This window comes from Enhydra lutris, unplaced genomic scaffold (genome assembly GCF_002288905.1).
Source record: "Enhydra lutris kenyoni isolate GAN:26980312 unplaced genomic scaffold, ASM228890v2 scaffoldscaffold10, whole genome shotgun sequence".
NCBI lineage: Eukaryota > Metazoa > Chordata > Mammalia > Carnivora > Mustelidae > Enhydra > Enhydra lutris.
In genome coordinates, this window is record NW_019154094.1 from 34330830 (window position 1) to 34358805 (window position 27976).

Sequence of the window (27976 nt, forward strand, 5' to 3'; positions counted from 1 at the left end):
CCATGACATGAGATGGTCTTCCCATTTTAGTTCTACTTTCTGCATCCCCTGCCTCCAAAACTTAAAATTCAAAATTATAAAGGGAAGAAGTTAATGAAAATTAGATTGAAAAGTAAATTAAAAAAAGACAATCATAGAAGTTTTCTGACATAATATCCTTTTGATTGCTGATGATAATAATTACAAAGATTTACTATTAATAGTTTGGAATGATGAGATTATGCATTTCTTAAGTCTCAGGCTTAAATTTACAATTAAATTTAGCTGTACTAGGTATTATTTTTCTGAGTATATCATTGGAATGTGGATTTCTGTGAGATTGCAGATACCAGTAATTGAGGAAAAAGTGTGTCTAAGCTTGATAATTCCTACTCTTCTAGGTCACTATAAAGTCATTGCATTATTTACAGTTTTTATGGCTTTTCCACACAGGCACATACATATGCCTTAATACGCCTTTCTCAGTTATATTATAATGTTAGAATTGTGAGTTTTTTGGAAATAGTTATCCATTTCCATGTGGCTAATCAAAATGATGAATAGATTACTTTAAATTTTGGATCTCTTTGTGTAATGCAGTTATTAGGTGACTTTGAACTTAGAATTTTATTTTAGTTGAGTTAGCATGAGACTCTTAAAACAGAGGTTATCTTGTATTCAGTCTTGACCTTCTTCCTCCTGTTAAACTAGGTTCAAATGAAAGTAAAACTTACTCATTTTTTGCATTTCACAATAGTTTCCTACTGTAGTGAAGGAAGAAAACCTTTAAAAAATACACTTTCCAGTGAGGTCACTCTGATCTATTTATGTTTTTTGAAGCAGGGATATCACAGTTAGGTTCCGTCATGAGCCGTGTTGGTGTAAAGATGGGTGAGATAGGTATTCTACCCTGAGACTGAACAGGCAATTTTAATATAATTAGTATGCATAAAAAATAGGCTTCTGGGGGCGCCTGGGTGGCTCAGTGGGTTAAAGCCTCTGCCTTCGGCTCAGGTCATGATTCCAGGGTCCTGGGATTGAGCCCCACATTGGGCTCTCTGTTCAGCAGGGAGCCTGCTTCCCTTCCTTTCTCTCTGTCTGCCTCTCTGCTACTTGTGATCTCTGTCTGTCAAATAAATAAATAAAATCTTAAAAAAAAAAAGGCTTCTGTAGTAGCTTAGAAGAGATTAATTTAACTCCACCATTAGGAGAGGCTTTCTAACCTGAATCACAAAAGATGAGTAAGGATAAGCTAGATCAGTGTTTTTCTCATTGTGGACAGTAACCCACTAGTGACCGTAAAGTCAGTTTGGTGGTCATGACCAGCATTAGAAAAACAGAGGAAAAGAGGGTGGAATAGATGAGATTGTGTGGTTTGAAGTAACAGTATTTCCTGAAAGTTCGGTTTAGGTAGGAGTGACTGACATGCAAAATGTCTTTCTGGTGTGAGTTGTGCACCAAGGCATTTCATGGCCAGCTGCTCTCTAGGTGAGTAAGTTGGGAAGGTGTTTGGGTGAAGTGACCTGTGCAAGCAAAGTTAGAGAGGGAAACTATAGGAAGAGTTTGAGGGCAAAGCGTGATGCAGAGATTAGTGAGAGAGGAGACGGAAGTGGGTCAGGAAACCCTGGTATAATGTTTTGCAGAAATGTAGATACTGTGCTGGGAGTAGTCAGAGCAACAATGGCATGGCCTAATGAAGTGAGTGATTTAGAACCCTCTGTCTAGACGGTGGAAGTGGGATTTCAGGGGGCTGGTGTAGCACTCCTGTTCAGGAAGGAGACGAAGAAGCCCTGAACTAGGGAAAAATGAGGATAGAGTCCAGAAACATTTTGGCAGTCCTTAATTTACGGGGTCATGGACATCTCTAAATCTCATGAAAACTGGAGTAACATATATGGCTTTTTTTGTTGTTGTTTTGTTTTGTTTTTCTATCATACATGGTTTTTATATTTTAAGAGACCACGAACCCTATATGAAAGAACCCTTATTAGAGACAGAGTCAGTAGGACTTGATTAGAAATGTGGAATGAGAGGAAATGATCACACACTCTTGGACAGGACTTAGGGTAGTCTGGGACAGCTAAAACTTTAAGGCCAGAAGGTAGAGGGAGGGAGCATTTGTTACTTAGTAGCAGATCATTTTAGGTAGTCTCCAGAGTTGGGCTGAAGGTTTAGGAAGAACAGGAAGAGGAAGAGGATGAGCAAGCACAGATTTCGGGTAGGGATGGAGGTTAACATACTAGCTTGTGATTAGGGATGCCAGAACTCTGATGTATTTCCCTCAGTGCTCAGGTCAGTGCCCTCCAGCTAGAGACCGGGTGAGTTATTAGTCCTTGCAGTGAGGGAGAACACTGACCATGGAGAACGTTGGAGTATCTCAGCCGAAGGTTTTTAGAAAGGACTTCTTGTAGGGTTTGTGCTTGTATTCTGTGTTGGGGCGGGTATAAGAAGTACAGTTTTCCTGAGGGTTAGGTGGTATCAGGACGCAATGATAAATCTGTGATGGGTATCTTGATTCTTACCTCGAAGGTGAGAACACGGCTCTCTGCTTTCTCACCTTTCAGGTGAGAAGATGAGAACACAGCGCTATGATCTGTTAACCAATGGGTAAATAAGAAGTCACACGTATTAATTGTCATAAGGTGGTGTCCTTGACAGTGTTCATGTCTCTTGTGTTCAGACATGCTTACTAGTTGTCTTCTTTTAACCGATCCGTCATGGTCACCGAGTGGACTTGTCTGATGTGGGTGTTCTCTGACATTGTGTTCAACAGGAGAACAGCAGGGCCCGACTGTGGGTGCCAGGCCAGTTTGTGGCAATACCAAGGCTCAGGGGGTTGTATAAGGGCCAGTTCCTGGATGTCATTCTCCCTGGGTGCCATATGCTGTCCTTTGGTCGTGAGTAATTAGCAGTGGACTTTGTCTATCTAGTACCTAGAGGAGTCCGTTCTGGGTCTCCTCTACTGAGGCCCTCACAGTAGTCTGAGATTTCCTGTGGCTTTTCTAGAGCTCAGAGAGGAGCAGAAATAAACATTGTATGCAGATTAGTTCTTGATGGATTCTTAGCGGTAACATCACACCTGGGGTGATAGACTAATGTTTGACAGTGTCATAGTTTCATGCGTGAACATTGTAGCCTCAGCATTAATACACAAAGGGAAATATGTCTAAGAACACCTCAAATTTCTGAAGTATGCACAGAAACTTGGCGAAAAAGCAGAATTGTTCACTTTTTGTTTGTAATTAAAATGTGTATCGGTGACCTTGGGGAATTGTGGAAGATAATTCAGAGATAATTCTGAATTATATTCTGAATCTGGCAAGAAAAACAATCTGCAACTTCCCTGCTCTCAGAGTTGTGAGAGGCATTCTACTCTAGGTAAGTCAACTTCATTTCTGTGGGCCTTATTCTAATTTTTATATGGAAAGGCGCAGTTAAATAATTTCTGCTCTCCCTAATAGACTGGAAAAACCTTGTACTTCTGTAATTTGTAAGTAAATTGAAGTAAAAAATATTCTTTCTCCTTTCAGAATTATTTGTCAAAGAAAATCATGAGTTAAGAATAGCAGGAGGAGCAGTGAGGGATTTATTAAATGGAGTCAAGCCTCAAGATGTGGACTTTGCTACCACTGCGACCCCTGCTCAAATGAAGGACATGTTTCAGGCCGCGGGTATTCGTATGATAAACAACAAAGGAGAAAAGCATGGAACGATTACTGCCAGGGTGAGTGGAAGGTTTGACAGCAATTACGTTGTCTTTTTTGTAATTTTTAAAAGTTTTACGTGTTTTTTTTGTTGTTTTTGTTTTTAGTTTTAAAAAGCAAGTGACAAAAAAACTACTAAAAATATGTCCGTCTCTCCTCCCTCTTACACCCTGCACCCTCCTTTGCTACAGCTACTTCCGATCAGTTTTTATCGTACTTAACCTGTTAGCCCCACATTTCTAAGAAAGTCGTTTCTGTGCTGCAGTGTTGGTCTTTGCTTCACATTTCCCAGTTATGTGCAGACTTGCTGCCCGGGAGAGTCACACTATGCTTGGACCGTCTTGTCTGTTCGACTTCATGTTCGGTGTTTTCACTTAGGACTGTATTGCTTACAGCTGGATTATGAAGTGTATCGTGCCCGCATGTCTTTCTTAGGTGATTTTGCTTTCCCCTGCACTTAACAGGATTTTTCTTTTATATAGCTCTCTGTGTGCCACTAATTCATTCCTGTACTCTGTAAAGTTCCTCTCAGTAGATGAAACCCATCAAGTTTCAGTTCCCGTGTTTTGAGCCACCTCACCTGGTGCCTTCTCTTTTCTTACATGTGCGTGCTGTGGGCCGGCGCCGCATTCCTCGTCCTGAGATTGGCCGGCACCAGATCCTGGGAATTTCCTGGCCTCTTCCTTGTTAGACTTCCTGGTTCTCGAGTCCTATGTGATAATTTTTCTTGTTTTCTTTCTTTCTTCCTTTATTTATTTATTTATTTATGGCTCTCATTTTAATCATCTGAAAACTGAAAAAGCCTTACATGTCTGCAGATATTTTTATTTTACCTTCACACTGGTCTGATTGTTTTATTGGCTGTGGGATTCCAGGCTGGCGATCATTTTCACTCAGAAATGGAAAGCCTTTGTTTCCCACCTGCCAGTGCTGCCTCTGGGAAGTCTGAGCTCATTCAGATTTCTCCTCAGACCAGAGCCCCCCCTCCACCCCTTAAAAGGAAGACTTTGTGATCTTTTTAGGTAGTGTTAATAATTTGAGATGCTGTGCTTTGGTTTGGATGTGTTTTTGCATCAGGGACACTTAGTGAGCCTTTTTGTGATCTCTCGTAATTCCGTCCCCTTTGCTCAGGGTCTTCACTTTTGGAATCTACTGTGATATTGGATATTGGACCATAGGGACTGATCTTCTGCTTTTATTTTTTGTCTCCTATTTTATATTTATTTAAGGATTTTTTTTTATTCTTTTGAGAGAGAATGAGCACAAGCAGTGGGGAGGGATAGAAGAAGAGGGAGAAGCAGACACCCTGTTGTGCTCGGAGTCTTAGGGGCTTGATCCCAGGACCCTGAGATCATGATCTGAGCTGAAGTCAGTCACTTAACTGACTGAGCCACTCAGGCGCCCCTCTCCTATTTTATATTCGTATCTTTATTTTACTTTACATGAGATTGCCTTAACTTCGTCATCCAGTCTCTTATATTTGCAACCTTTGCTATTTTTAACATTTTTAAGAGGGGTTTCTCAGAATATTTCTTTTGAAAACTTCCTCTTCTTGTTTCAGATGCATTATCTTACTTCCTTTAGGATATCAGTTATAGTTACTTTGACACTGTCTCTCTTTCCTCTGAGCTTTTTCTGTCTTTCCTCTTGGCTGTCCTTAGATGGGGGTTTGGTTCTCTTCTTAAGGTTGGGTGAGCCTTTGGTGTTTGTAAAGTGACTTGAGAACTTTACTGTAATTTTGTGTAGGAAATGTCAGCCAGTTAGTTATGGAATCACCAATTTAGTATCAGCAGGCCTTTTCATTAGGGGAAATCCGGGGAATCCTTTAGTGTCATTCAGGTTAGAACAAGCCTGGTTATTAGCATTTGAGAAACCAAGAGGGGAAAGAGAATGAGGGTCTTGTTGATTTTTTTCATTTTTTTTTTTTAAAGATTTTATTTATTTATTTGACAGAGAGGAAGAGAGATCACACGTAGGCAGAGAGGCAGGCAGAGAGAGGAGGAAGCAGGATCCCCACTGAGCAGAGAGCCCGACACGGGGCTCGATCCCAGGACCCCGGGATCATGACCCAAGCTGAAGGCAGAGGCTTTAACCCACTGAGCCACCCAGGCGCCCCTTTATCTTGTTTTCATTGTAGTACTTCACTCCCACCATCATCTGTATCTGGTGTCCCAAATTATGACTATTTATAGTTCAGTCTTTCTGCTGAGTTAATCTATGGTTCTCTTCCTGGATAAGGGAGACATTCCGGGGTCTGTTTCCTACAGTGATTTTCAGTCTTCCATATTTCAAACCCTTTTCTTACCACTTACCTTTAGAGAAAAGTTGTGCTTCAAATTCTTGAGTTCTAGAACCCTATCGTGAGCTCTAACTTGTTTCCAGAAAAGAAATAAGATTGAGAGGAATTCTAGAACAGACTTAAAGTGATCATTATTAGCTTTCAGTTCCTATTGAGGAGATTCCAAATACCTCAGTGGCATGTAAAAACCTTTGCTGTCTACCACTAAATGCTAACATGCTATCTGTCAGCAGTACTTCTTGTGCATATATCCCTCTTTCTCTCCATGTGCCTTTGGTCATCTTTTCTCTTCATTGAAATACTCTTTCCACATGTGCATGTGCAGATCCTACTTAGTTTTCTTTCTCTCTCTTTCTTTTTTTAAAATTATTTATTTATTTGAGAGAATGAGGGGGAGAGAGAGAGCATGAGAGGGGGGAGGTCAGGAGGAGAAGCAGACTCCCGCTGAGCGGGGAGCTCGATGTGGGACTCTATCCTGGGACTCCAGGATCATGACCTGAGCTGAAGGCAGTTGCCCAACCGAGCCACCCCGGCACCTACTAGTTTTCAGGGCTTAGCATGTATGTCATCTGTCCTGAAGCTACTCAGCTTTTGCCAGCTGGAGCTCATCTCTCTTCCCATGATAAATATATTACTTTATTTCAACATCATTGATGGTTACCAGTAAAAGAATTGCAGAAGGTTTTAGTTCATATTTCTTCTTCTATCAGTCCTTTGCTCAGTGGTATTTGTTGTAAATTGAATTCAGCTCTTTGCAAACTGGAGCCATTAACTATTTCAGAGTAGCCTAATTGGAAATGAAGAATTGGAATACACTGTTTTGAGGGCCTCTTCCGTTCTCTGTCACAACATTTGTTAGAGTTGTCATTTTTTTTTAATGTCAGACTCATCCTTTTTAATTGAGATGGATTTATTTCTTAAAAAATATTATTTGGATCTATCTTGAATATTGTGGATTTCTTTCTGTTTCAGAATACATGTGCACTAGGTGACTTTTAAAAGAAAGAAGATACACATGTCAGGACTCATTTATTTTTTTCAACTCATCCAGTGATACTTAAAAACTAATTAAAAAACATTTCATTACAGCTTCATGAAGAAAATTTTGAAATTACTACACTGCGGATTGATGTTGTCACTGATGGAAGACATGCTGAGGTAGAATTCACAACTGATTGGCAAAAAGATGCTGAACGCAGAGATCTCACTATAAATTCCATGTTTTTAGGTAATATCTGGAGATAATGTTTTAATCTAATCTTTCTGAAAGCGGTCTTTTTTTTTTTTTTTTTTTTTTTGTATAGATTATTTATGTGAGAGAGAGAACAGGGTGAGGTACAGAGGGCAAAAAAGAGAGAATCCCAAGCTGAGCCTGTTCTGGGTGAGGTGCCCATTGCGGGGTACAATCCCACGAACCCAAGATCATGACCTGAGCAGAAACCAAGAGTTGGATGCCTAACCGACTGTACCACCCGGGTGCCGCTGAAAGCCTCCTTTTCAAGTGAATCTGCATCCTAGAAATGTTCTCCAACCTGAGAGGTTGCATTAGTTTCATCTGAGAGTGTAGCATATGGGTTAAAAGATGAGTCAAGAGCCAGAGTCCTGGGTTCAGATTCTAACTCTGCCTCACTGGCTGTAAACTGAGGGTGCTAATACCTGCTTCCTTTGCAAGGCTGTCATGAGGATTAAAGGTGTTAATAATTTTAGGTCTTTAGAACAGTGCCTGATACATGTACACATTCTGTGTCCACTTATCAATTGCATCTAAAAATGGTTAACATTTTAGGTAAGAAAAATGCACCCACATACATTTCCCCCATATCATTCTCCATTACTCTGTCTTTTGTGTATGCCCACCCTAGGCATTCTTTCCTCTTTTCTGGTGCCCATGGCACATACTTGTGAATGACCTCAGCACCTTTTCTGTTGCTGTGCCTAGACACAAGGTCAGATTCTTTCATAGCATTGCATTTTAGGAATCACCTGTAATCAGAGTTGGCATGCAAGAGAAAACCCATTTATTATCTCAACTTGATTTTTTTTGTTAAAAAATTTGAGATTCATAATAGGTGAATTAAGTTAGTGCTTTATTGAAGCGTTATTTTTTGTCCTTTAAATTGTAGTCAAGCCCTTTTGTGTTCAAGACTTTGGATTAGAAAAGAGAGCTGAAGCAACCACTCTTCATAACATAGTTGTGGCAACTGTAATAGTGAAAGGATTACGGACAGGTTCCTTGCTACCCAAAAGTATCCTGTGTTAGTAACCACTTTCAAGTTGAAGGTGGTATAAGGTGTGGAAACAATTACTCTGTCATCACAATGAAAATCCTCTTCCAGATTTCTTTTGGTTAGCAAAAACAGGTATTAATGTAGGTCTTTTATAAAGGTGATGTGGCCTTAAATGAACTTGGAGACAGTGGGGAAAAACCTGTAAATAGGATTTGCTTCATGGGATGGAGAAGGGGGTTGTATGCCAAGATGGGCATCTCTTGCTAACCGCATTAATGATGCGTTTCTAGAGCAGCTACTAGGTTCTCGGTTATTTGATACACTTTATCGCATTGAACTGTCAGAAAAACTTCATTAAGTATTAAATCCATTTGATGAGGAAATAGGCTGAGATTTTAAGGAGCTTAGCTCAAGTCACAGACCGCCATGATTGGAACTTGGATTTCCAAAGCCTAGGTGATTTATGACCAGAGGGAGCCCAGTTGGGGCAGTGTTTTCTCTCCATTATGTGACCAAACTGCACATGTTTATTTCATCTTCGCTCATTCTCATTAAGGGTGAACTGCTCCAGCTAGTGCAGTGTATAAAATTTGCTAACTGGCTTCTCCTAAGCATATCTAACTAAAAGAGAGAAGCTCATATTCCTTTCCAGTATACTGCTTGATAGAAATAAAAACTATTCTTAGTGCTACTACTGTTTTCTAACATTTGCTGACCCCTTATAATGTGCCAGGCACTGGCACAAGCACATCACAGAAATTTAATCTTCCCAGCATCCCTGTGACGCACATACTGCTGTTAAACCCACAGTAATTGGCTTAAAGTCGTGCAGCTGGTAGATTGCAGAATTAGGATTCCAACTTAAGCATGCTGGCTCCGGAGGTCACATTCTTTTTTTTTTTTTTTTTTTTTTTAAGATTTTTATTTATTTTACAGAGATCACAGGTAGGCAGAGAGGCAGGCAGAGAGAGGGGGAAGCAGGCTCCCCGCCGAGCAGAGAGCCCGATGCGGGGCTCGATCCCAGCACCCTGAGATCATGACCTGAGCCGAAGGCAGAAGCTTAACCACTGAGCCACCCAGGTGCCCCCGGAGGTCACATTCTTAACCACGACATTATTCTTAGCAGCTCAACTTTATTTCTTATTTTTATGCACCATATTTTGAAAGTGCTATTCAAAGCAAAAAACAAAGTGCACACTGATAGGATATTCTCACTAATTTTAACTTTCTTTTTTTTTTTTTTTTTTTTTTAAAGATTTTATTTAATTATTTGTCAGAGAGAGAGAGCAAGCACAGGCAGACAGAATGGCAGGCAGAGGCAGAGGGAGAAGCAGGCTCCCTGATGAGCAAGGAGCCCGATGCGGGACTCGATCCCAGAACGCTGGGATCATGACCTGAGCCGAAGGCAGCTGCTTAACCAACTGAGCCACCCAGGCGTCCCTAATTTTAACTTTCAACCCATTTTTCTGTCCAGGCTTTTTTCAAGCCTTACTGGATGAAGCATTACGAGTTCTGGCATTTCTGGTTACTTTGCTTTTCGAACCTTGCTCTTGTCTTATCTTTTTTTTTTTTTTAAAGATTTATTTATTTATTTATTTGACAGCGAGAGATCACAAGTAGGCAGAGAGGGAGAGAGGAGGAAGCAGGCTCGCCGCTGAGCAGAGAGCCCGATGCAGGGCTCGATCCCAGGACCCTGAGATCATGACCTGAGCCGAAGGCAGAGGCTTTAACCCACTGAGCCACCCAGGTGCCCCTGTTTTTTGTTTTTTAATTTCCTGCAAAATTTTTTTTTTTTTTAAACTGAAAATGACTTTAGTACTTCCATGCTCAGCAGGGAGAGTCCAGTCTTGTCATTAAGAAACAGATATACCACATATAGTTGCTACTTTGTAATCATATTTTTGCCTATTTCCTCTCCACCCTCCCATTTTCTGTTTTTCTTTGAATTTGGAGCCTTTTAAATATTCTATACATATCGAGATGCCGTATAAATCAGTTTGGGAAGTGTTAAGCCTGAGCTTACTAGTATTCTGCATTTGGGTTATCAAAGAGCATTGAACTTGAAACAGAATTCAGTTGCGTAGTTGTTTTTCAGTAGTAGTGGCAGTATCTCTTGGGATCACCAACCTCCCCACCTGGATGGTTGAATGGTGTGGAGAAGGAGAGGATCTTACACAGAATCTTGAGCAGACACCAAGCTAAGCTAAGTGCAAAGCCCCATGGGGGCTCGATTCCACAACTCCAAGATTGTGACCTGAGCTTTAACCAACTGAGCCACCCAGGTGCTCCAAAAAAATCTGCATTTTTAAAGGTTTTTATGTCTCCTTAGGATATTTTTAGCTAATTCTTCTATTTATATATGGTATTTTTGTTTATAAGAGCTTTTTGTGTATTAGGGAAGTTAGGTATTTGATTCTATATTGACTTAAATATTTTTCTCAGTATGTCAGTTATTTTATGCTTTTCATTATGGTGGTTCTTGCCATGCAGACATACTTGATGTTTAGGTGGGTGGATTGTTTTTTTTAAGGTTCTGGTGTGTTTTGTGTGTGTGTGTGTTTTCTTGGTAAACCCCCAAGTAGACTAAAATCTGCATATTAATTTTTGACTCCCCCCCCACTTAATTACTAATAGCCTACTATTGGTAGGAAGCTTTACTGATAACAGAAACAATTGATTAATACAAACTTTGTGTGTTGTATGTATTATACACTGCTTTCTTACTATAAAGCAATCTAGACAAAATGTTAGGAAAAATTAAGAGAAAAAATGTCTATAGTCTTGTTAAAACAAAAAACAAAAAACACACACACGTGTGTGTGTGCTCGTGCGCACCTGGGTGGCTCAGTTGGTTAAATGTGTCTGTCTTTAGCTCAGGTCATGATCCCAGCATCCTGGGCTCAAGCCCTGAATTAGGCTTCCTGCTCAGCAGGAAGCCTGCTTCTCCCCACAACACCCCTCAGCCCCCCAGTCCTGCCCATTGTGCTCATCTTGCTCTCTCCAATAAATAAATATAATCTTTAGGAAAAAAGAAATTTACCTCTCAGTGAGCCCATAGAGTGCAAACCTGTGTTTAAGAATTAACTCTATATTTTGAAAGGTTTTCCCCATTCTAAGATCATAAATTCCCCCCCCCCCCCATGGTTTATTGTTTAGTTCTTCCAGATTCTTTTTGCTGTTTATTTTTTTTCCAGATTATTTGGCTCTTCTTGTTTATTTTTCCATACTAACTTGAAAATCAGCTTGTTTGGTGTCTCCACACCAATTCATTTCACTTCTGGGTATTACCTTTTTAATTGCTGTTGTGAATACAGCCTTTTATTCCATTATGTCTTCATTTGATAGTGGGTATTTATGAATGGTGTTCATGTCTGTATTTTAACTTTGTAACTCTTCACTTAGTTTTTACTGTTTGTAATAGTTTTTAAAAGAGAATTTTATTTTCCAGTTCCTATTTGCTAACAGTGATCTCTCCCCTTTTTTTTTAATGAATAGGTTTTGATGGTACCTTATTTGACTACTTCAGTGGTTATGAAGATTTAAAAAATAAGAAAGTTAGATTTGTTGGACATGCTAAACAGAGGATACAAGAAGATTATCTTCGAATTTTAAGATATTTCCGGTAAGAATTTTTAAAAAATACTTTAATAATACAGATTTTAATATCCCAGAGCACAATTCCAATCATGTGAAATGTGCAGGTCAACAACATGGAGACATCCCAAATGTCTGTCTCTGATAGACTGATTAGTAAAGTGTGACCTAACTGTGAGATAGTACTTAGATACTTCCTATTATTTTTTCCCCCAAAACACAGATACTCCATTCTGTGATGGTCTTGTATAAAATTCAGTTTTAAATCATTTTTAAATGTCCATTTTTTTTTCCTGCACTGATCATTCATTACTTAGATAAGTGAGTGTTTACCATAGGCCAGCCACTTGCTGGGTGCTTGGAATATGGAGGAATGAGTGCCTTTGCCTTTATATGGCTTATAGTTTTAGATGAGCTTGCTAAAAGCATGAAATGAATTTGGATGGTGTTGTGGGTAGCACTGATTTTTTAACTCTGAGCTGTAACCCTTTTTAAAAATGATTCTGACTGGCTAGTTTATGCCTAATTTTTTTCATTGGTTGGAATCATATTTAGAATATTTTGTAATGGAGCCTACATATTTTGTCAGTAAATGCTTGTCCTTTATTTGTTTATTTAATTTTATTTATTGGAGCAAGAGGGAGAGAGAGAAGCAGACTCCTCTGCTGAGCAGGGCGTCTGACTTGGGGCTCCATCCCAGGACCCTGGGATCATGGCCTGATCCAGAAGCAGATGGTTAACCGACCGAGCCACCCAGGCACCCCAGTGCTGTTCCCTTAAATTTGAGTACTTGTAACACTCTTGCAGGTAACAGAACACAGACTGACATCCATAGTTACTGTCATTTAATCTACATTATTAACGAACTGGATTTTAAAGATGAGTGTTAGTACAGGCATATGTTAAGGCTTCCAGTTCTGAGATTGCTAGAAATACACTCCACTCTGTGCAGCTAGATCAGTCCTACTTGAAACTCTTCAAAGTATTGATGGGCACAGACAAGTAAGCTTTGTACACACTGTTCCATTGATGGCATTCCAGGCTTTCCAAGAATGTTCTGCATTATTCCTCCAGTAAGGGTACCAGTTTTAGGAAGTACATTTGATGGCCATTCTAAATGTCTCAGTCACTGATTTGGAAATGAAAGTGAGCAGAGGGTTCTAGTTCATGCTAGTTTAAATTTTATTGGCTCTCAGATTTTGTCATCTGGGAGCAAAAAGAAGGTAAGGAATTAAACAGATGTCTAAAGCCCCTCTTAAACCTAAATCATCTGTGTTGTCTCATATTAGATGTATAGAATAGTACCAGTAAAATGCAAAATGAGATTTTTCTGGTGATATGCCAACATAGAGGTAACATAGCATGAGAATTTTGTTTTGCAGGTTTTACGGGAGAATTGTAGACAAACCTGGTGACCATGATCCTGAGACTTTGGAAGCAATTGCAGAAAATGCAAAAGGCTTGGCTGGAATATCAGGAGAGAGGATTTGGGTTGAACTGAAAAAAATTCTTATTGGTAACCATGTAAATCATTTGATTCACCTCATCTATGACCTTGATGTGGCTCCTTACATAGGTGAGAGCCAAGTTATAAAGTATTTGAGTTTTTCACAGTGAAACATCTGGTTTAAAATTTCATAGGGAAAAATGTTTGACTAATACAAAAGGAGAAATGCAGTATTTTAAAATAAGATAAACTTTGGGGTCAGGGGTGGGACACAGTGGCCTTCGGTGTCAGACCTGGGTTTGAATGAGCTTTGCCACATATCAGCTCTGTGGTTTGGATTAGTTCCTCGATTATTAGTTGCTGAATCTAAAAAAGGGATGTGAAGGTAACAGCATCTAAGAGAAGGGATGAAAGAGTCAGTGAGTTAATACATGTAGAGCACTTAAAGAGTGACATACATAGAAATTAATAAATATATTCAGAAAGAACAATGATCTATGCTGAAGCACACTTCAGGAAACTTGGGGGTATGTCAAATACAGTTTTTGAATGGTAGTAGGGGTGGGTGGATGGTCTGTGAGAGTAGGTCAGTGGGCAGTCATGAAGTCTTGCAAGTCTGACACTACCGCCATGGCCTCCGGACCTCCAGATGTAGTTCATTAATGGAAACTCATGTGTTAGGACTCCCTTAGGTTTGGGGGACATTATGGGAGGGAATAGCAGCAGTGTTTATCAGTGGTTAACCTTTAAGATGGAGCATCAGACTGAACCAGTGAGTTCTAGTGACTGGGCATTTTCTATACTGTAACCATGGTTGGTTGAGGATATGAGTGTGTTTTATTAAATTTACTCACTATAAAAAGTAAAAATTGTTGAAAAATTTTTTTGTCCTTCCAGGCTTACCTACTAATGCAAGTTTGGAAGAATTTAACAAAGTTAGTAAAAATGTTGATGGTTTTTCACCAAAGCCAATGACTCTCTTGGCCTCATTATTCAAAGTACAGGATGATGTCACAAAACTGGATTTGAGGTTGAAGATTTCAAAAGAAGAGAAGAACCTTGGCATATTCATAGTTAAAAACAGGAAAGATTTAGTTAAAGCAACAGATAGTTCAGAGCCACTGAAACCCTATCAAGACTACATTATAGACGTAAGTATATACAGGCTTGGTCAGAACTAATTTATTAACACTAAGACCCACAGTGTGTTCTGTGGATTTCATTTACTGTAAATGAAAAATTTCACCTCTGTTATTTATTTGCATTTTAGGGTAGGATCAATAGCAAGCATTCTAACGTGTGCTGGAAGTAAATGTCTGATTTTGGCTTTTAGGCTAGGGAATCTGATGCAACCACCCGCGTATATGAGCTCCTGAAGTACCAGGGAGAGCACGGTCTTCTGCAGCAGATGCAGCAGTGGTGCGTTCCTCCGTTTCCTGTAAGTGGGCATGACATCAGAAAAGTGGGCATTTCTTCAGGAAAAGAAATTGGGGCTCTGCTGCAGCAGTTGCGAGAACAGTGGAAAAAAAGCGGCTACCAAATGGAGAAAGACGAACTCCTAAGTTACATAAAGAAGAGTGAAAATTGATGAGAGCTGGCACTCAATAGCAGAAAATTTGGGGTAAGGTTAGATTTTCTTCTCTCCCTCTCAGTGAGATTTAAGAGACTTGAATATGTAGGCGAAAGAAAGCCAGCTTAGACCAGCTTAGAGGACTTTTTCAGATCAACAGAGGTCTTCTGTGGTGAGTTTCAGGCAGTAAACTCAAGTCTACCTCCTCTTAATCTCATTTATATCCATGAACCTTGTGATTTTTTCGGAATAACTCCTGCTGTGATAGTACAGTTGGCTTCCCCTATCTTCATCTGTCTAGGCGTCCCCCTCCCCCACCCCAGGGTAACGCATTACTGATCTTAAAAAGTGCTGTCTTTAAGAAAGAAGTGTTTGATGTTTGCAGTTGAATTAACTACATTATTTTACCATTGTCTTTAAGTGTCAACTCTTACTTGAATTTCAAAATAAAATTGTGTTGAAAGTAGCTAATAAAATATTCTGTATAAAATTATAAAGACCAGGTATGTCCCTGGTGGCTGGCATTCATACACCCAAAACTTGTTCTAGCAGTCTCTACGTTTTAGTATGTAGTCCATATCGTCCTTTGTTAACAACGATTTCTTTATGCATACCAGGCCTGAGAAAGACTGGCTTGAGTTACACTTGAGCCTTTTATTTTAATAAACATTCCCTTTGGAATTGGAAGATAAATGTGTTTATGTGGTATATGACAGTATACATCAGGTTTATAGACGGCAACAGTACTCCTGTACCCTCAGTCATTTATTTTTTTCACAAATTAAAAAGATATGGCCTACATTAAAACATCCATGACCAGACCTGTATGTATGGTTTTTAAAGGCTTGAGCCCCAAATGCTTTCAGTAGGTAAAGGGGTGTACAGTGCCAAGTATTGTTTCAGCTGTTACACTCTGACATTTTATAATTGATTTTACTTTTTGTGTAGCCAGTCCTAGCATCTCTGTCCCTTGTGGGGAGAAGTTAGTAATTTAAATCTCACTAAAATCAGAGAATCTGTATTTCTAAATAGAAGTATGTAGAGAGGTATTTCAGAGGTCTTATTTTGTTACTTACAAAACCAGTTTAAAATAGTGTTAAATGCACTTCTTTTATGTATCTGAAAATTTTATTGGCCAGTGTTAGTAAACAAAATAGAACACTGTGAGACTACACCCTTCAGGTGGCAAAAGTAAAAGTAGTGTGCACTCTCTGTGACTGTGCTGCTGGCATAGGGTAAGGCTGTCTGAACAACTGGTTACAGTCCTATAAACCCAAGGTTGTTAGTACTACAAAACCCCTACAGCTTGGGGATGTCCTACAGAATGGACAGCGTTCTTGAGATGCTTTTCACTTACCTCCTGTACATAAATACACAACATGAGATCTTCAGTTGAGCATTTTAGTTTAGGCAATCATAACCATTGCACATTTGGTAAAAGAAAATATTAATTAAAACAGATTTAACAGTCTGTTTTTGGCCTCATACATTTCTCCCCATTAGCTGAACTTTCCCCAATTATGTAAAGCAGTGAAGTTGTCATATTTACACAAATGTGAAAGGTTCTAATCAACACTTGAACATAGAAGCGAAGAGGTAGGTGGCTAATCAGTCTATCTAAAACTTCATCTTAATGCTTCAATTAAGCAGCTTGTGAGTAAATATTTTACATTATTTAAACAAAGATGGTGTAATATTGTTTGCTCTTAAATTTTACTTACAGATTTTCAATTTACATGGAACTGAGGTGCTTACAAAATACAGTTACTTTTAACCAGACAGAAGGGAGGTGTGTTCTAATAAATATCTCTGTTCCGTATTAATTTAGGTTCAAATTGGAATTTGGAACAGAATAACCAGGTTGTTCAGACAAACACTGAGCGAATAAGTTATATTTCTCACTAACAAATGCGTAAGGAAATGAACACTATTTTGGGGCTCAAACTGTATATTTTAACTCTTTAATATTTTCAAAATTTACAAATCAGTATGAGAGAAACTCAAGAAAATTAAAGGACCTTGTATTTGGCACCCTAGCTTTGGGAACTTCTGTCAGAGCACAGGTAAGAACTTGCTGTTGGTTCCATGTATCATGAGCAAGTGGCTAACCTCGTGTTAGAGGAATTACAAGTAAGTTTGTGCAGGAAACCCATCTCCTCCCCTTTCAGAGAGGTCTTCGTGTCCTAGCAGGCCAGACTATAATGATACTAAGGTAGATATTCCTAAAAACCAAGTTTTCTAAACTGTTTTTCATCCTTCCAATAGTATATTTTAATTTAAAACTTCAAATACCTTTTGACTAAGAAACTGCAACCTTCCATGTAATGTTGCTTTTTACTTGGGTATGCATCAAATGCAGTAATTTCCAAAGCAGATCTGATTTTACAAGACCAACTTAATAAATATTAACTTTATCTCTACTGCATTTGTTTATAAGCAAAGTATTACTTTGTCGGGACTTATCTCATCTTCAGTGTCTGGGATAGTGGGCAGCAGAGCAGATCGAGTCAAACCCCAAAATTTTTGAGGTGACATGTCTTTTTTGGTGGCCGTAAATTTCCATCCAATATGGCTTGCACAGATCCTACACTGGGCGATAGTCCAAGCATACCTACAAAATTAAAGAAGGGTATCAGCTAAGGAAACACATCTCTGTACCCCAAGCCTATCATTGTATAAAGCTGTTATCAAGACAGAACTAAATTCTATATTGTTTCCTGAAACAAATTTGATTGTGCTCTTAAGCTGTGTTTATTTTTTTTCTCTCTTGGCGTTGGACAAAAAACTGAATCTTGTTGATATGGATTAACTTACAGGTACCTTTCCTTGGTGATTTTGTATTGCAGTCATGTTATAAAACACGATCCACCTCCAGAAATACTTGTGAGTTCTTGTGAGTTCAAATAGGTGGTGGGAGGGAGAGATACATGAATTTCTCATCTAAAAATCTAAGAACTACTTCACTGAAGTATGATTTTATCAGAAAATTCATCCAGAAACTCAAATTATAACTAGCAAAATAAACCAAATCATGTAACTGAAACCATTCCCTCGGTATATTCCCACATGTTTATTAACAAGTTAATTCTAGTTTTAATCCTTATAAATAAGACTGGACAATCCAAGTGATATGGTCCTATGTCCAAAATGGCAATTATTATTTTTAATTTATTTCAGAGAGAGAAAGCCTGGGGGATGGTGTTTTAAGCAAACGTGGGGCTTGATCTCAACTATCCTGAGATCATGATCTGAGCAGAAACTAAAAGACACTTAACCAATTGTGCTACTCAGGTGCCCCCCCCCAAAATCTCTGCTTGCCTCTTTCAAAATCAAAGAATGACCCAGAATTCCCTCATCCTTACTCTTCTCAAGAACCCTAAGTAGTTCCCAGGTGGTGCTGCTGGTCCTAGGCTCCTACTTTGAAGGGCACTGGGCTAAAGAAAAAAAAAAATTGAAGAAAACCAGAATTCAGTGGCTTTTCCAGCTGTTTTGTTTGTCACTGCTTGGGAAATACTCTCTGGTTTGACATACTATAGAATGTGGTTTAGATACAGTTTTACTGGGTTATAAGCCAGCTGGTTTCCAGAATGAGCTAAAAGGAAAAATGGAAAGTCTGGATGAAATGCATAGTTAATTTAAGGATAACTGCAGTTGGCAACCTTCTAACTTCACATTTCATGAGAGTGTGCCAAAGTAGCTGTTACTAGCCATTCATAAAATGAAGAGCATTGAAATAGTATTCATCTCATTGTCTATTTTTGATTATAATTCTAACAACTCTGCTTAGGACTCTGTCCAATTAAGGCAACCCCTCCCCACCCCACAAAAGTAACCACCACATTACCCAGGAAACCAGCTGTGCTCGGTAGAAGGCCGGCCTATGAGGTTCAAGTTGCAAGCCTTATACACGGTCAGTGTCTCATGCACATATCCATGAGGATTCACATAAGCTGCCATCGGTCCACACAATGATAAACTACAAGAGATAATCAGCATAGAAGATAAGTCAGAATGGAAAGGAGAAAGTCTAATGAGGTTCTAAGAGGTAACATCAGACCTTTAGTATGTAAACAGGAGGTTGGGAGTCAGTCCAGTTTCATTCAGTCTACATGTTTGTAAAATGGAGCTCATCTAAAGGAGTCTCTGAGAGTGGAAGTACAGTGAAAAGGTCCTATTAGGCATCCTTGGGTAACTGATTACTTTGTAGGCAACAGTTTCCTTACTGTCCTGATTTATAATTATCATTTTGTACTAAAGTAATTCTTACACATTTATGTCACACAGGATCAGTACATGTTCAGAAGGGCCCTATGTGTGCCTAGAAGATCCTATCTGAGGCGTTCATCTTAGGTCCTTAATCACTAGGAAGATAAACAAATTACCTAGCAGGAATGGGGAAGAAAAGAATTGCCCCTTTGTTTGACTTTACCATGCCTGTTACTTGTGAATAATATCTTACATCACCACTGCTGCTGAGCACCCAGTCAGGAAGGGTTTCTTAAACTCCCATAGAGCATTTGCTGAATGACTGTTTTTAATAAGGAAGATATGGAATACAGCCTTGACTATAACTCTGTTAGAGCAGTTGGGAAAATGTATTCAGAAGTATACTGAACATTTCTCACCTGAATATTTCATTTTTGGTGGTTATTTCTGTTTCTTGACATTGTTTACAGCAAAGAGATGTACACTAAAAAAATTAAGAGAAAATTAGTGGGGGACATTCACACTTGTTTAATTATGTAATTACACAGCCCATCAAGAAACTAGAGTATTGCTCCCTCTAAATACCATGCTTTCCTCCAACCATTCAAAAACAGAGTTTTAAAGCAGGACTGAGAAAACCTCTGAGATCTGACACATACTCACTTATAAAACTACTGACTTTGTAGGACAAAAAGTAATAGATACTTATAAGCACAAATGCTTTATGTAGAAATGGAAGTGTTTGAGGGATGTAAAAACAGTCTAAGTGTCTGTATGATCCCAAATGAAATATCTAAATTATCCTTTAAATCATGTAAAACTAGCGGGGTGGCTGGGTAGTTCAGTTGGTTAAGTGTCTGCCTTCGGCTCAGGTCATGATCTCAGGGTCCTGGGACAGAGTCTCACGTTGGGCTCCCTGCTCAGAGGGGAGTCTGTTTCCCCTCTCCCCCCTCATTTATGCTTGCTGTCTTTCTCTAGGGCACTCTCTCTCTCAAATAAATAATTAAAAACTTGAAAAAAATAAATCATGTAAAACTAGCAAACAACTAGTTTTCTAATTGCATGACTACACGACTGGGTCCCATAGATAATCAAGCCTAAAATATGGGTGTCATGAACATGGTAACTTTACTCACTTTATTCATAATATCTAGTTCACAGCGAAGTCGTTGGATGGCACTACCAATTTTAAGGAGCTGAATCCTTAATACATCATCAATAGGAAGACAAGCAGCTACTCTGTAAGAAAAATCTTAAAGACATGGTAGTTTTTTAAGTTTTAAATTTTTGAAGCAGATATGAATCATACAATAATGTCTTTTTAAAATAAACCCTCTCTACAGAGTTCCCAAAGAATGTACCAGACATAATTATAAACAATACTAAAATACACTAGCTATTGAGTATATATTCTTAGGAAGTTCCAAAATTAATTTCTTTTCCCATAATTGGTTTTTTAGAAATGTCTTTTATTTATTTTGAGCAATATAGGTGGGAAAGTTTATTGCAGTGAGAGTGGCAAGCTCCAAAGAGCTGCGCACCAGAGTTTGGGTTTCTTTTATTAACACTTTTTTTTTTTTGATCTTTTAAACATGAAAATCAAACCCATGATATAAGAAGTCAATCTGCTACAAGACTAGAAAGATGGCTATAGTAATTGTACCTAATAACCAGAGAGATTATATGTACGTAAGATAAATAAGTCTTAGAACTAGGGTCCTTTTGAAAGCCACCTTAAAGAACAGGGAGAGTCCTGACACTCAAGTTTTTGAATGTGCCCCATTTACTGCAATTTGGTCTATGGCCATAACACCCTGAACATGCCTGATCTTGTCTGCAATTTGAACTTAACAGGAAAACTGCTTAAGATTAGACTGCTCACAAAACTGAAGAACTCTGTTACAATTAACTACTCATTTTTTTAAAATGCTCAAAACAAATGTTTTGAATGAATAAAAATATTAAACAGAAAAATGATTTACTAAAACATCAAAGGCCATAGGAAGGAAGTAGACTTTGCATACCTATTGGATTTGAAGGAAGAGAATCATCTTTTAGATTTTCATCCCATTCACGCAGCTGTTTCTTGATTCTATCCATTAAAGTTTCCTTGTTTAAAATAAAAGCAGCCATAATAAGGTTCACAGACTTTTTAGAACTTAATGCCAGATTTTCAACTCATAAAATAAAACTAATGTATTAGTAGCAGCTTAAGTCCTCACTGTACTAAAATCTGAATCCCTGTTTAAGAGTGTCTGTTTTCTTACGCTCGGATGACCAAAGCCCCAGTGCATGGGCCCAGCACTAAGTTGGCTTTCCAGGCCCCTCTCCTCCACTGTCTTTTCCCAGTGGCATAGGCTCCTGACTTGTTGTCCTCTAGGTGTTCTCTGATCAACTGTGTGGAACTGGCCTCTCTTCTCCCCCTTTCTAGGATGGCTTTTCTGACTCTGTTCGTAGGGACAGTGGCTCCTATAAACTTCACGAGCACTTGCTACCTACATACCTTACTTGGCACCTCTTTAGTAAACAACAGTGCATACTATCTTTTCACAAATGTACGCGAACAGTACTTGTTTATCTGTAATGGCCCAAAGCTGCTGCAGGACAGAGTGAACTGTAGTTTCCTTTAGTGTTGTGCTTGCGATAAGTGTTCAACCTTCAGTGCTTAGTCTTCTGAAGCAAGATTCCACATCTGTGCATGAGATGATTCACTAAGGGAAATGACTAACATTTGTTGAATGTCCTACTATGTGCCAAGTACAGTAACTATCATTATTCCCATTTTTAAAATCCAATTATTTAGGTAAGTAATTTGCCCCAACCACAGAGGAAACGATAGAAGAGCTTCAAACACAGTCTTTTGTGTCTAAAACCCAGATTCTTTGAACAATTCCAGTTTAAGTTTTGAAAGGCATGGTGATGCCTAAGTATTACAATTTGAGAAGCAAAACACTTGAGGATGTAGAGGACTAACTGGGGATCAGGAGATAAGAAGTTCATATTTTCATATAGGGAAAAAAACCAAAGTAATTTACGGGATTCTTTAATTTTCTAAATCTACCTATGCTCACCACATTTCAAATCCTTAGTAGACCCCAAAAATGTCTCATCCTGTCTTAAATTTATAAGCCACTAGAAACTAGGAAAATGAAAAATTCTGTAGATTAAAGGCAAAGTGAATTCAGTAGTATCTGATTCCTTCGTGCTCTACCTAAATGTAAAAGATTGGATTAGTTCTGAAAATGAGATACCACTGAGTATGAAAGACTATGACCCTTAATTATGAAAAGGCTTACTCCAGAAAAAAGTACAAGGTAATACTTACAGCATCATATAAGGAATATAGCCAGCGAGGCCATGAAGTCAAATTTGCACAATGAAACTTTCTCTGAAAACAGAAAAAAAAGTCACTTAAGAAACTCTATAAAGATTCTTATAGTGGAAAGAAAAATAACCTGAAAATTAATTTTGACCCTGGAAAAAAATTTTTACTTTCAAAAATATGGAACATTTTGTAGATAACCCGGTATCTGATGGTTTTCTATTAAATTTGACAATCATGTTTTTTTTTTTTTTTAAGATTTTATTTATTTGACAGAGAGATCACAAGTAGGCAGAGAGGCAGGCAGAGAGAGAGGGGGGGAAGCAAGCTCCCTGCCGAGCAGAGAGCCCAATGTGGGACTTGATCCCAGGACCCTGAGATCATGATCTGAGCTGAAGGCAGAGGCTTAACCCACTGAGCCACCCAGGCGCCCTAGAATCATCACTCTTACTGGCAAAGTTCATGAAATTTCAGTGCCAAGCAAACTTAGTAAAATTAAGATGAACTTGAAGAGTGACTAAACATACTTCTGTTGACCACATTACCTGCTTTTATACTATTGATTATTTGTTGGTTCAGTATGTGCAGTCAAAATATCATCCAAATGGTCTTTGTGTAAAACTTTAAATGGCTTTCAACTGAATTACCAAGAGGCAAACATAAGAAATGAGGCAATTCAAAGAAAACAATGATCATACACTTGAGACTCAGCATGATTAAGTCTCCATTTAACAGAATTCAGGAAAGGGGAAAAGCACTGGGTATGTCTTCCAATTGTAGCATTTTGGAATCCAAATGAGAGTGTGCCTAAATCCATAGAAAAATGTGAACTGTACTTAAATTTCAGTAGAATTTCTACATTTGATGAGAAGGCTCAATAATCACTAAGATGTCAGTCCTCAATACCAACATGATTGGAATTAAGAAGCATAAGTTAAAGTTCATTTGGAAAAATAAATGTATAAAACCTACCAAGAAAGTCTGGAAAACAAGGTGTTTTATAGGACACAAAAATATGATTGGGAGAATACACTGCAGTAGTGCTGTTAACAGCAACAAACTGGAGACAACCTAAATGTCAAGGAACAATGTAATACATTCTTGTGTATGTATACAGGAGAGGATATACTGCACCTGATCAAGCAAGGCCTATCAAACCCGAGGAGAATAAAGAATGATTACATCTTTCTCAATAAAGAAAACAAAACCTACAGAGGTACAGCTATTCATACTTTTGTAGACTGTTAACTGACATTGGGTATGACACATGAAAAGTGGGTGGGAAAGGAGGAAGGTGGCTCAACACAGACTGTCCCATAGTAGAACAAGCAAAGCAAGCTCTTAAGACTTAACAAAATGAAAGGGAGATCCTATGCTTGTACTTGCAAGACCAAATGAATGTGAAATGGGGAAGGTACACGATACATGTAGGAAAGACTTGGGACTTAGCTGATAATTATGAACTAATGTGCTGCAGAGCTCATATCCTACCCTCTTCTGCAATCCTGTGCTTGAAGAAGTCCAGAATCTAAGATGAGACAATAATGTTCCCCTTCTGTGACAGTCAGAAATGGGAACCTCAATTGTCAGGGACCAGGATGCTAGGAGGAGGTCAAGAGTTTGCTCTACAGATGTTCAGTTTGGAGCTGCCTCTCAAGGGGACATGATAATTATTTTTAAATATTTTAGGGAAATACTTACATGGATGAGGATAGACTTTTCAAGGCTCATGAACCAATGGATTCTTTAATGAGATGAATTTTTGGTTCAATATAATCCTTCTTGTATTTGAAGCTACCAAAAGATAGGTCTGGGATGGCCTCCAAGTACATGTTTAAAAAGTAATTTAAGCCAGAGGAGCCAGAACATAAGACACTTAAGTTACTCTCCAATCAGTTCTTTATGTTTAAGCCAAAAAAAGTTAAGACTAAGGATTTTGATCACAGTACAAATAAATACTAGAGAATAAACACACAAAATAAAAACACACTAAAGCAGCGTATCAGGCAACCCTGACTATTCAATAACAACAGAGGCGTCTATGTCTGTATGTGTCTCACAGAAGTTCTCTAGTTTGGTAGCATTAGCATCCACGTTCCAAAGACAGGGAAGCAGAGGCACGGAAGGAAGGTAAAACTTGCCCAAGGTCACAGCTCATAAATGGGGACTGCTAGACTGTGCATCCAGGGAGTATGACTAACCATTATTCAAATATTCAAAAAATATTTTGAGCGCCCAGTATGTGTCAGGCATTAATTATCTTTACACATTTGGGGTAAACCTGGGATTAAAACAAAGACTAAAATTCTTGTCCTGTGGAGCATATACTTAGTGCAGAGAAGCTTACTTTCTGGTGGTATACTCAGAATTACAAAATGACAAAAATCCAGCAAAGCTTCAGTGTGGCTGACTGACACACACTACACACTCCCCGTTCAGTTACTAACCTACGCTTAGAATGATGGGAGAATGATCATTTTTGTAATACAAAAGCATATAATTTTATTTGGCACTCATGTCAAGATAGGAGCCAAACCAATTTATTCATCTACAAACATTCCTTCCCATAAGAACATAAGGCGACCAGAGAGCATGGCCAGCTAGTCTACTGAGAGCAGAGCAGCGGGTCAGGATGGTAACCACATGCCCTACTGCCCATGTGTGCTTGGTGAATGTGACCAGCCTGCAACACAGGTATCTCAGTTCTGTACCTTTTTACAGTGAGAAAGCCATTAAAATTCTTTATCAGAATTATCGTGACAGACTCTAAAGTTCTAATCATAGATCAATTAAATATATTTATCCTTCATATTTGTGATGTGTTTTATACAGTCAACTATACAAACTGAAGAGAAGTACACCAAAAAAGACCAGCTAGCTTATACACAGCGAATAATGCCCAAATTTAGGCCATTTCAATATCTCCAATTTCAAGTCCAATTTAGACTTCTGATACAATAAGCAGAGGCTCCTGTCTTGTATCTGGGTAATAGTGATGGTAAGTTCTAGCAATTTATTGGCATTCTTCACATATATCAACACCATGACTTACTTCTTAAAAGGGCTATACCTCAAAAAAGTTTTAATACCAGCCCATAAGTTAGGTGCTTAAAAATGACCACTGACTATCTAGAGAAGATGTAGTCACTCTGAGAACAGGATTAACTACTGAAAGAAGGCAGAAAGCCCCTTAGAATGAAATATCTGTTACCTGAAGGAAATTCATCACATTCTTCATTTTTAAACTTCATAACTATAGCTCCACCTTTGTCTTCCAATAATGTGGAATATTTAAAAAAATGTGAAACTCCACTTAAATGGTTCTTTGAAGTACAATGAAATTGGAAGAGTAATGTAAAAGGCTAAACATGAATAGTAAATCATCATCACTGATATACACAGTAACCAAAGGTGGTCATTTATTGTGTTAAATCCCATCACGATCAGCAATGCAAATAAAATAATCTATCCAAGCAATTCAAAAGCTACTAGTTTTTTTTTTTTCCTTCCTTCATTTACCAAATCCCTACTTGAATGAAAAAAGGGGAATGGAAGGATATATTCTTTCCTGCTCTGAGAGTTCTAAACTCCTCAAAGCAGATACACAACTACAAGGATAAGATGTATGCCTGGGAAATCACAAATCTGTCCACGGAAGTGCCTGACCACGCAGAGCCTAAGATTTCAAGACTTTTTTCTTCTTTACTATAAAAATAGGCAATGGGTGTTACTGTTTTACTGCCCCTATTATTATTCTGGGACAAGACAAAAACAGATTCTTAAGTTCCTATGAAAAGGCAAAGCAACAGTAGCCACAAACACCTTGAAAAAAGAGAAGACCAGCAAGGGGGTTACCAGTTATATTTATATTTATAAAAATTATAAATTGTCAACGGCTGTAACAGTATTATGGAGACTGACAACAAAGCAGAAGAAAATGAAGAATCATGAATTTGGTCTACATGACATCCGGTCATAGCAGTGAAGGAGATTATGAGCTTTTCAGAAAATGCTAACAGGACAATAGGGAGCCATCAGGAAAAAAAAACAGAACTGAATTCATAGCAGGATAAACCATACATGGATAAAAGCTTAAAAGTTTTGATTTCATTAAAAGCAATGAAATCAACAATCAAGAGTAAAAGATGACATTTTTAGTATTTTTTTTTTTTTTTACAAGATTCCTCTGGGGAAGTAATTTCTAGATATAATTCAGAATACAGAGGCATTAACAAAGGTAAATTCAATTACCTAAGGACAAAAAAAAAAAAACCTTTCTAAAATATGCCAAAGACAAGTCACAAACCAGGGAAAATACTTGAAACCTATTAGGTACAGACAAAGGGTAAGTTTCCTGACACATGATGAACTAAAAATCTACAAAGGACAAATACAATGAACAGATGCTTCCTAGTAAAGAAAATACGAATTGCCATTCAACACAAAATGTTACACCTCATTCGTATCCAAAGAAATTCATATTAAATCTCCAACAAGATTCTGTATTTTACTTATCAGATCATCAAAAACTAAGTTGAACACTACACTGTGAAGCTGATACCAGGGTACACTTAGGAAAAACCTTCAGTAAGACAGTCTGAAAATATCTGTCCAAATTACAAATGCAGCTTCCCTGTACTCCAATAATCCCATGTCTCAGAATTTATCATACATATTTATGTGTATGAAGGGTCAGTGTACACGGTCATCTTTGGGGACTGGTTAGACACAGGCTAGTGCAGCCACACCAGAGAACACTGCAGCTCTGGCAGTAACAAGGAAGCTGTGTTCCAAAAGCCAATACAGAAAATCTCCTATTTAAAGAACAAGGACCGGGACAGTGTATCTTTCACATAAGAAAACAGAACAAAATGAGAATATCTGTGTCTTCACAGAGAAAGTATGGCAGACTTGGAAACCAATGTGTGAGCCTGCATTGGAGGGCTTTGTTCTTGGGAATCAGTCAGTGTTCAGTTCTTCCCTGTTCCATATGAGCATGGCTTATAAATTTAGCAAGACTGGAAAGATGAGCATCAAACACTTTAATTTGTTTCCACATTTCAGTTTTTTACATTTCACAGTCAACTCTTTTCTGATGAACGCAGTAGGGCTGTAATAAAGGAATGAAGAGACAGTCTGGATAAGGAGGGAGTGTACTTAAAAACGTGTACGTCATACCCCCGAGTAGGTTAAAGAAACGCTTCCTCGCTGAGTCCCCACTACAAGAAACCCAGGGAGGGGTGAAAGGCACTGAGATAGGAAATAAGTAAACATTAGTTTCAAAGATCAAATCACAGAACAAGGAACATTTCCAGATGGAAATGAACTCTGGAAGAGTGTTCCCTGATTATCCTGGCTGAACTCCTTACGGATTAGGGACATCTTCTCTGATGCTGCCCTGCTGGAGTGCACGATGACACAGGAATACTTGTGGAAGCTTAATTCTTTGTCATTTGGGATGTGCAGTTCTCAATGGCAAATGTGGAGAAGTGTGTGCAGTTTCAAGGTTCACTGAATATACATCAGGAAGGCCACACTCTGAGACCCTCGAAATACCATTTCTGCTAAAAAGGTGGGGCAATTTGGTAAGCTTGGGTTGGCTTAGAATCACACGAGCATCTTCCAAT

The 27976-nt window shown here is 38.5% G+C and overlaps 2 protein-coding genes across 4 annotated transcripts in view; one reads left to right on the plus strand and one right to left on the minus strand.

Moving 5' to 3' along the window:
* The window catches only part of LOC111143755 (tRNA nucleotidyl transferase 1), a 19448-nt gene extending 3830 nt beyond the window's left edge, over positions 1 to 15618 (plus strand). For both annotated transcript variants that reach the window (XM_022497595.1, XM_022497596.1), the window contains 6 exons: positions 3510 to 3703; positions 7072 to 7210; positions 11706 to 11832; positions 13187 to 13380; positions 14149 to 14402; positions 14585 to 15618. In XM_022497595.1, coding sequence (XP_022353303.1) covers positions 3510 to 3703; positions 7072 to 7210; positions 11706 to 11832; positions 13187 to 13380; positions 14149 to 14402; positions 14585 to 14839 — 1163 coding nt within the window. In that variant the 3' untranslated portion in view covers positions 14840 to 15618. The remainder of the gene's footprint in view (positions 1 to 3509; positions 3704 to 7071; positions 7211 to 11705; positions 11833 to 13186; positions 13381 to 14148; positions 14403 to 14584) is intronic.
* LOC111143754 (cereblon) overlaps positions 15569 to 27976 on the minus strand; it is a 25086-nt gene continuing 12678 nt past the window's right edge. For both annotated transcript variants that reach the window (XM_022497593.1, XM_022497594.1), the window contains exons 6-11: positions 22353 to 22415; positions 21052 to 21136; positions 20164 to 20279; positions 19447 to 19511; positions 18666 to 18797; positions 15569 to 17432 (exon numbers count right to left, since the gene is read on the minus strand). In XM_022497593.1, the coding sequence (XP_022353301.1) occupies positions 17252 to 17432; positions 18666 to 18797; positions 19447 to 19511; positions 20164 to 20279; positions 21052 to 21136; positions 22353 to 22415 (642 nt within the window). In that variant the 3' untranslated portion in view covers positions 15569 to 17251. The remainder of the gene's footprint in view (positions 17433 to 18665; positions 18798 to 19446; positions 19512 to 20163; positions 20280 to 21051; positions 21137 to 22352; positions 22416 to 27976) is intronic.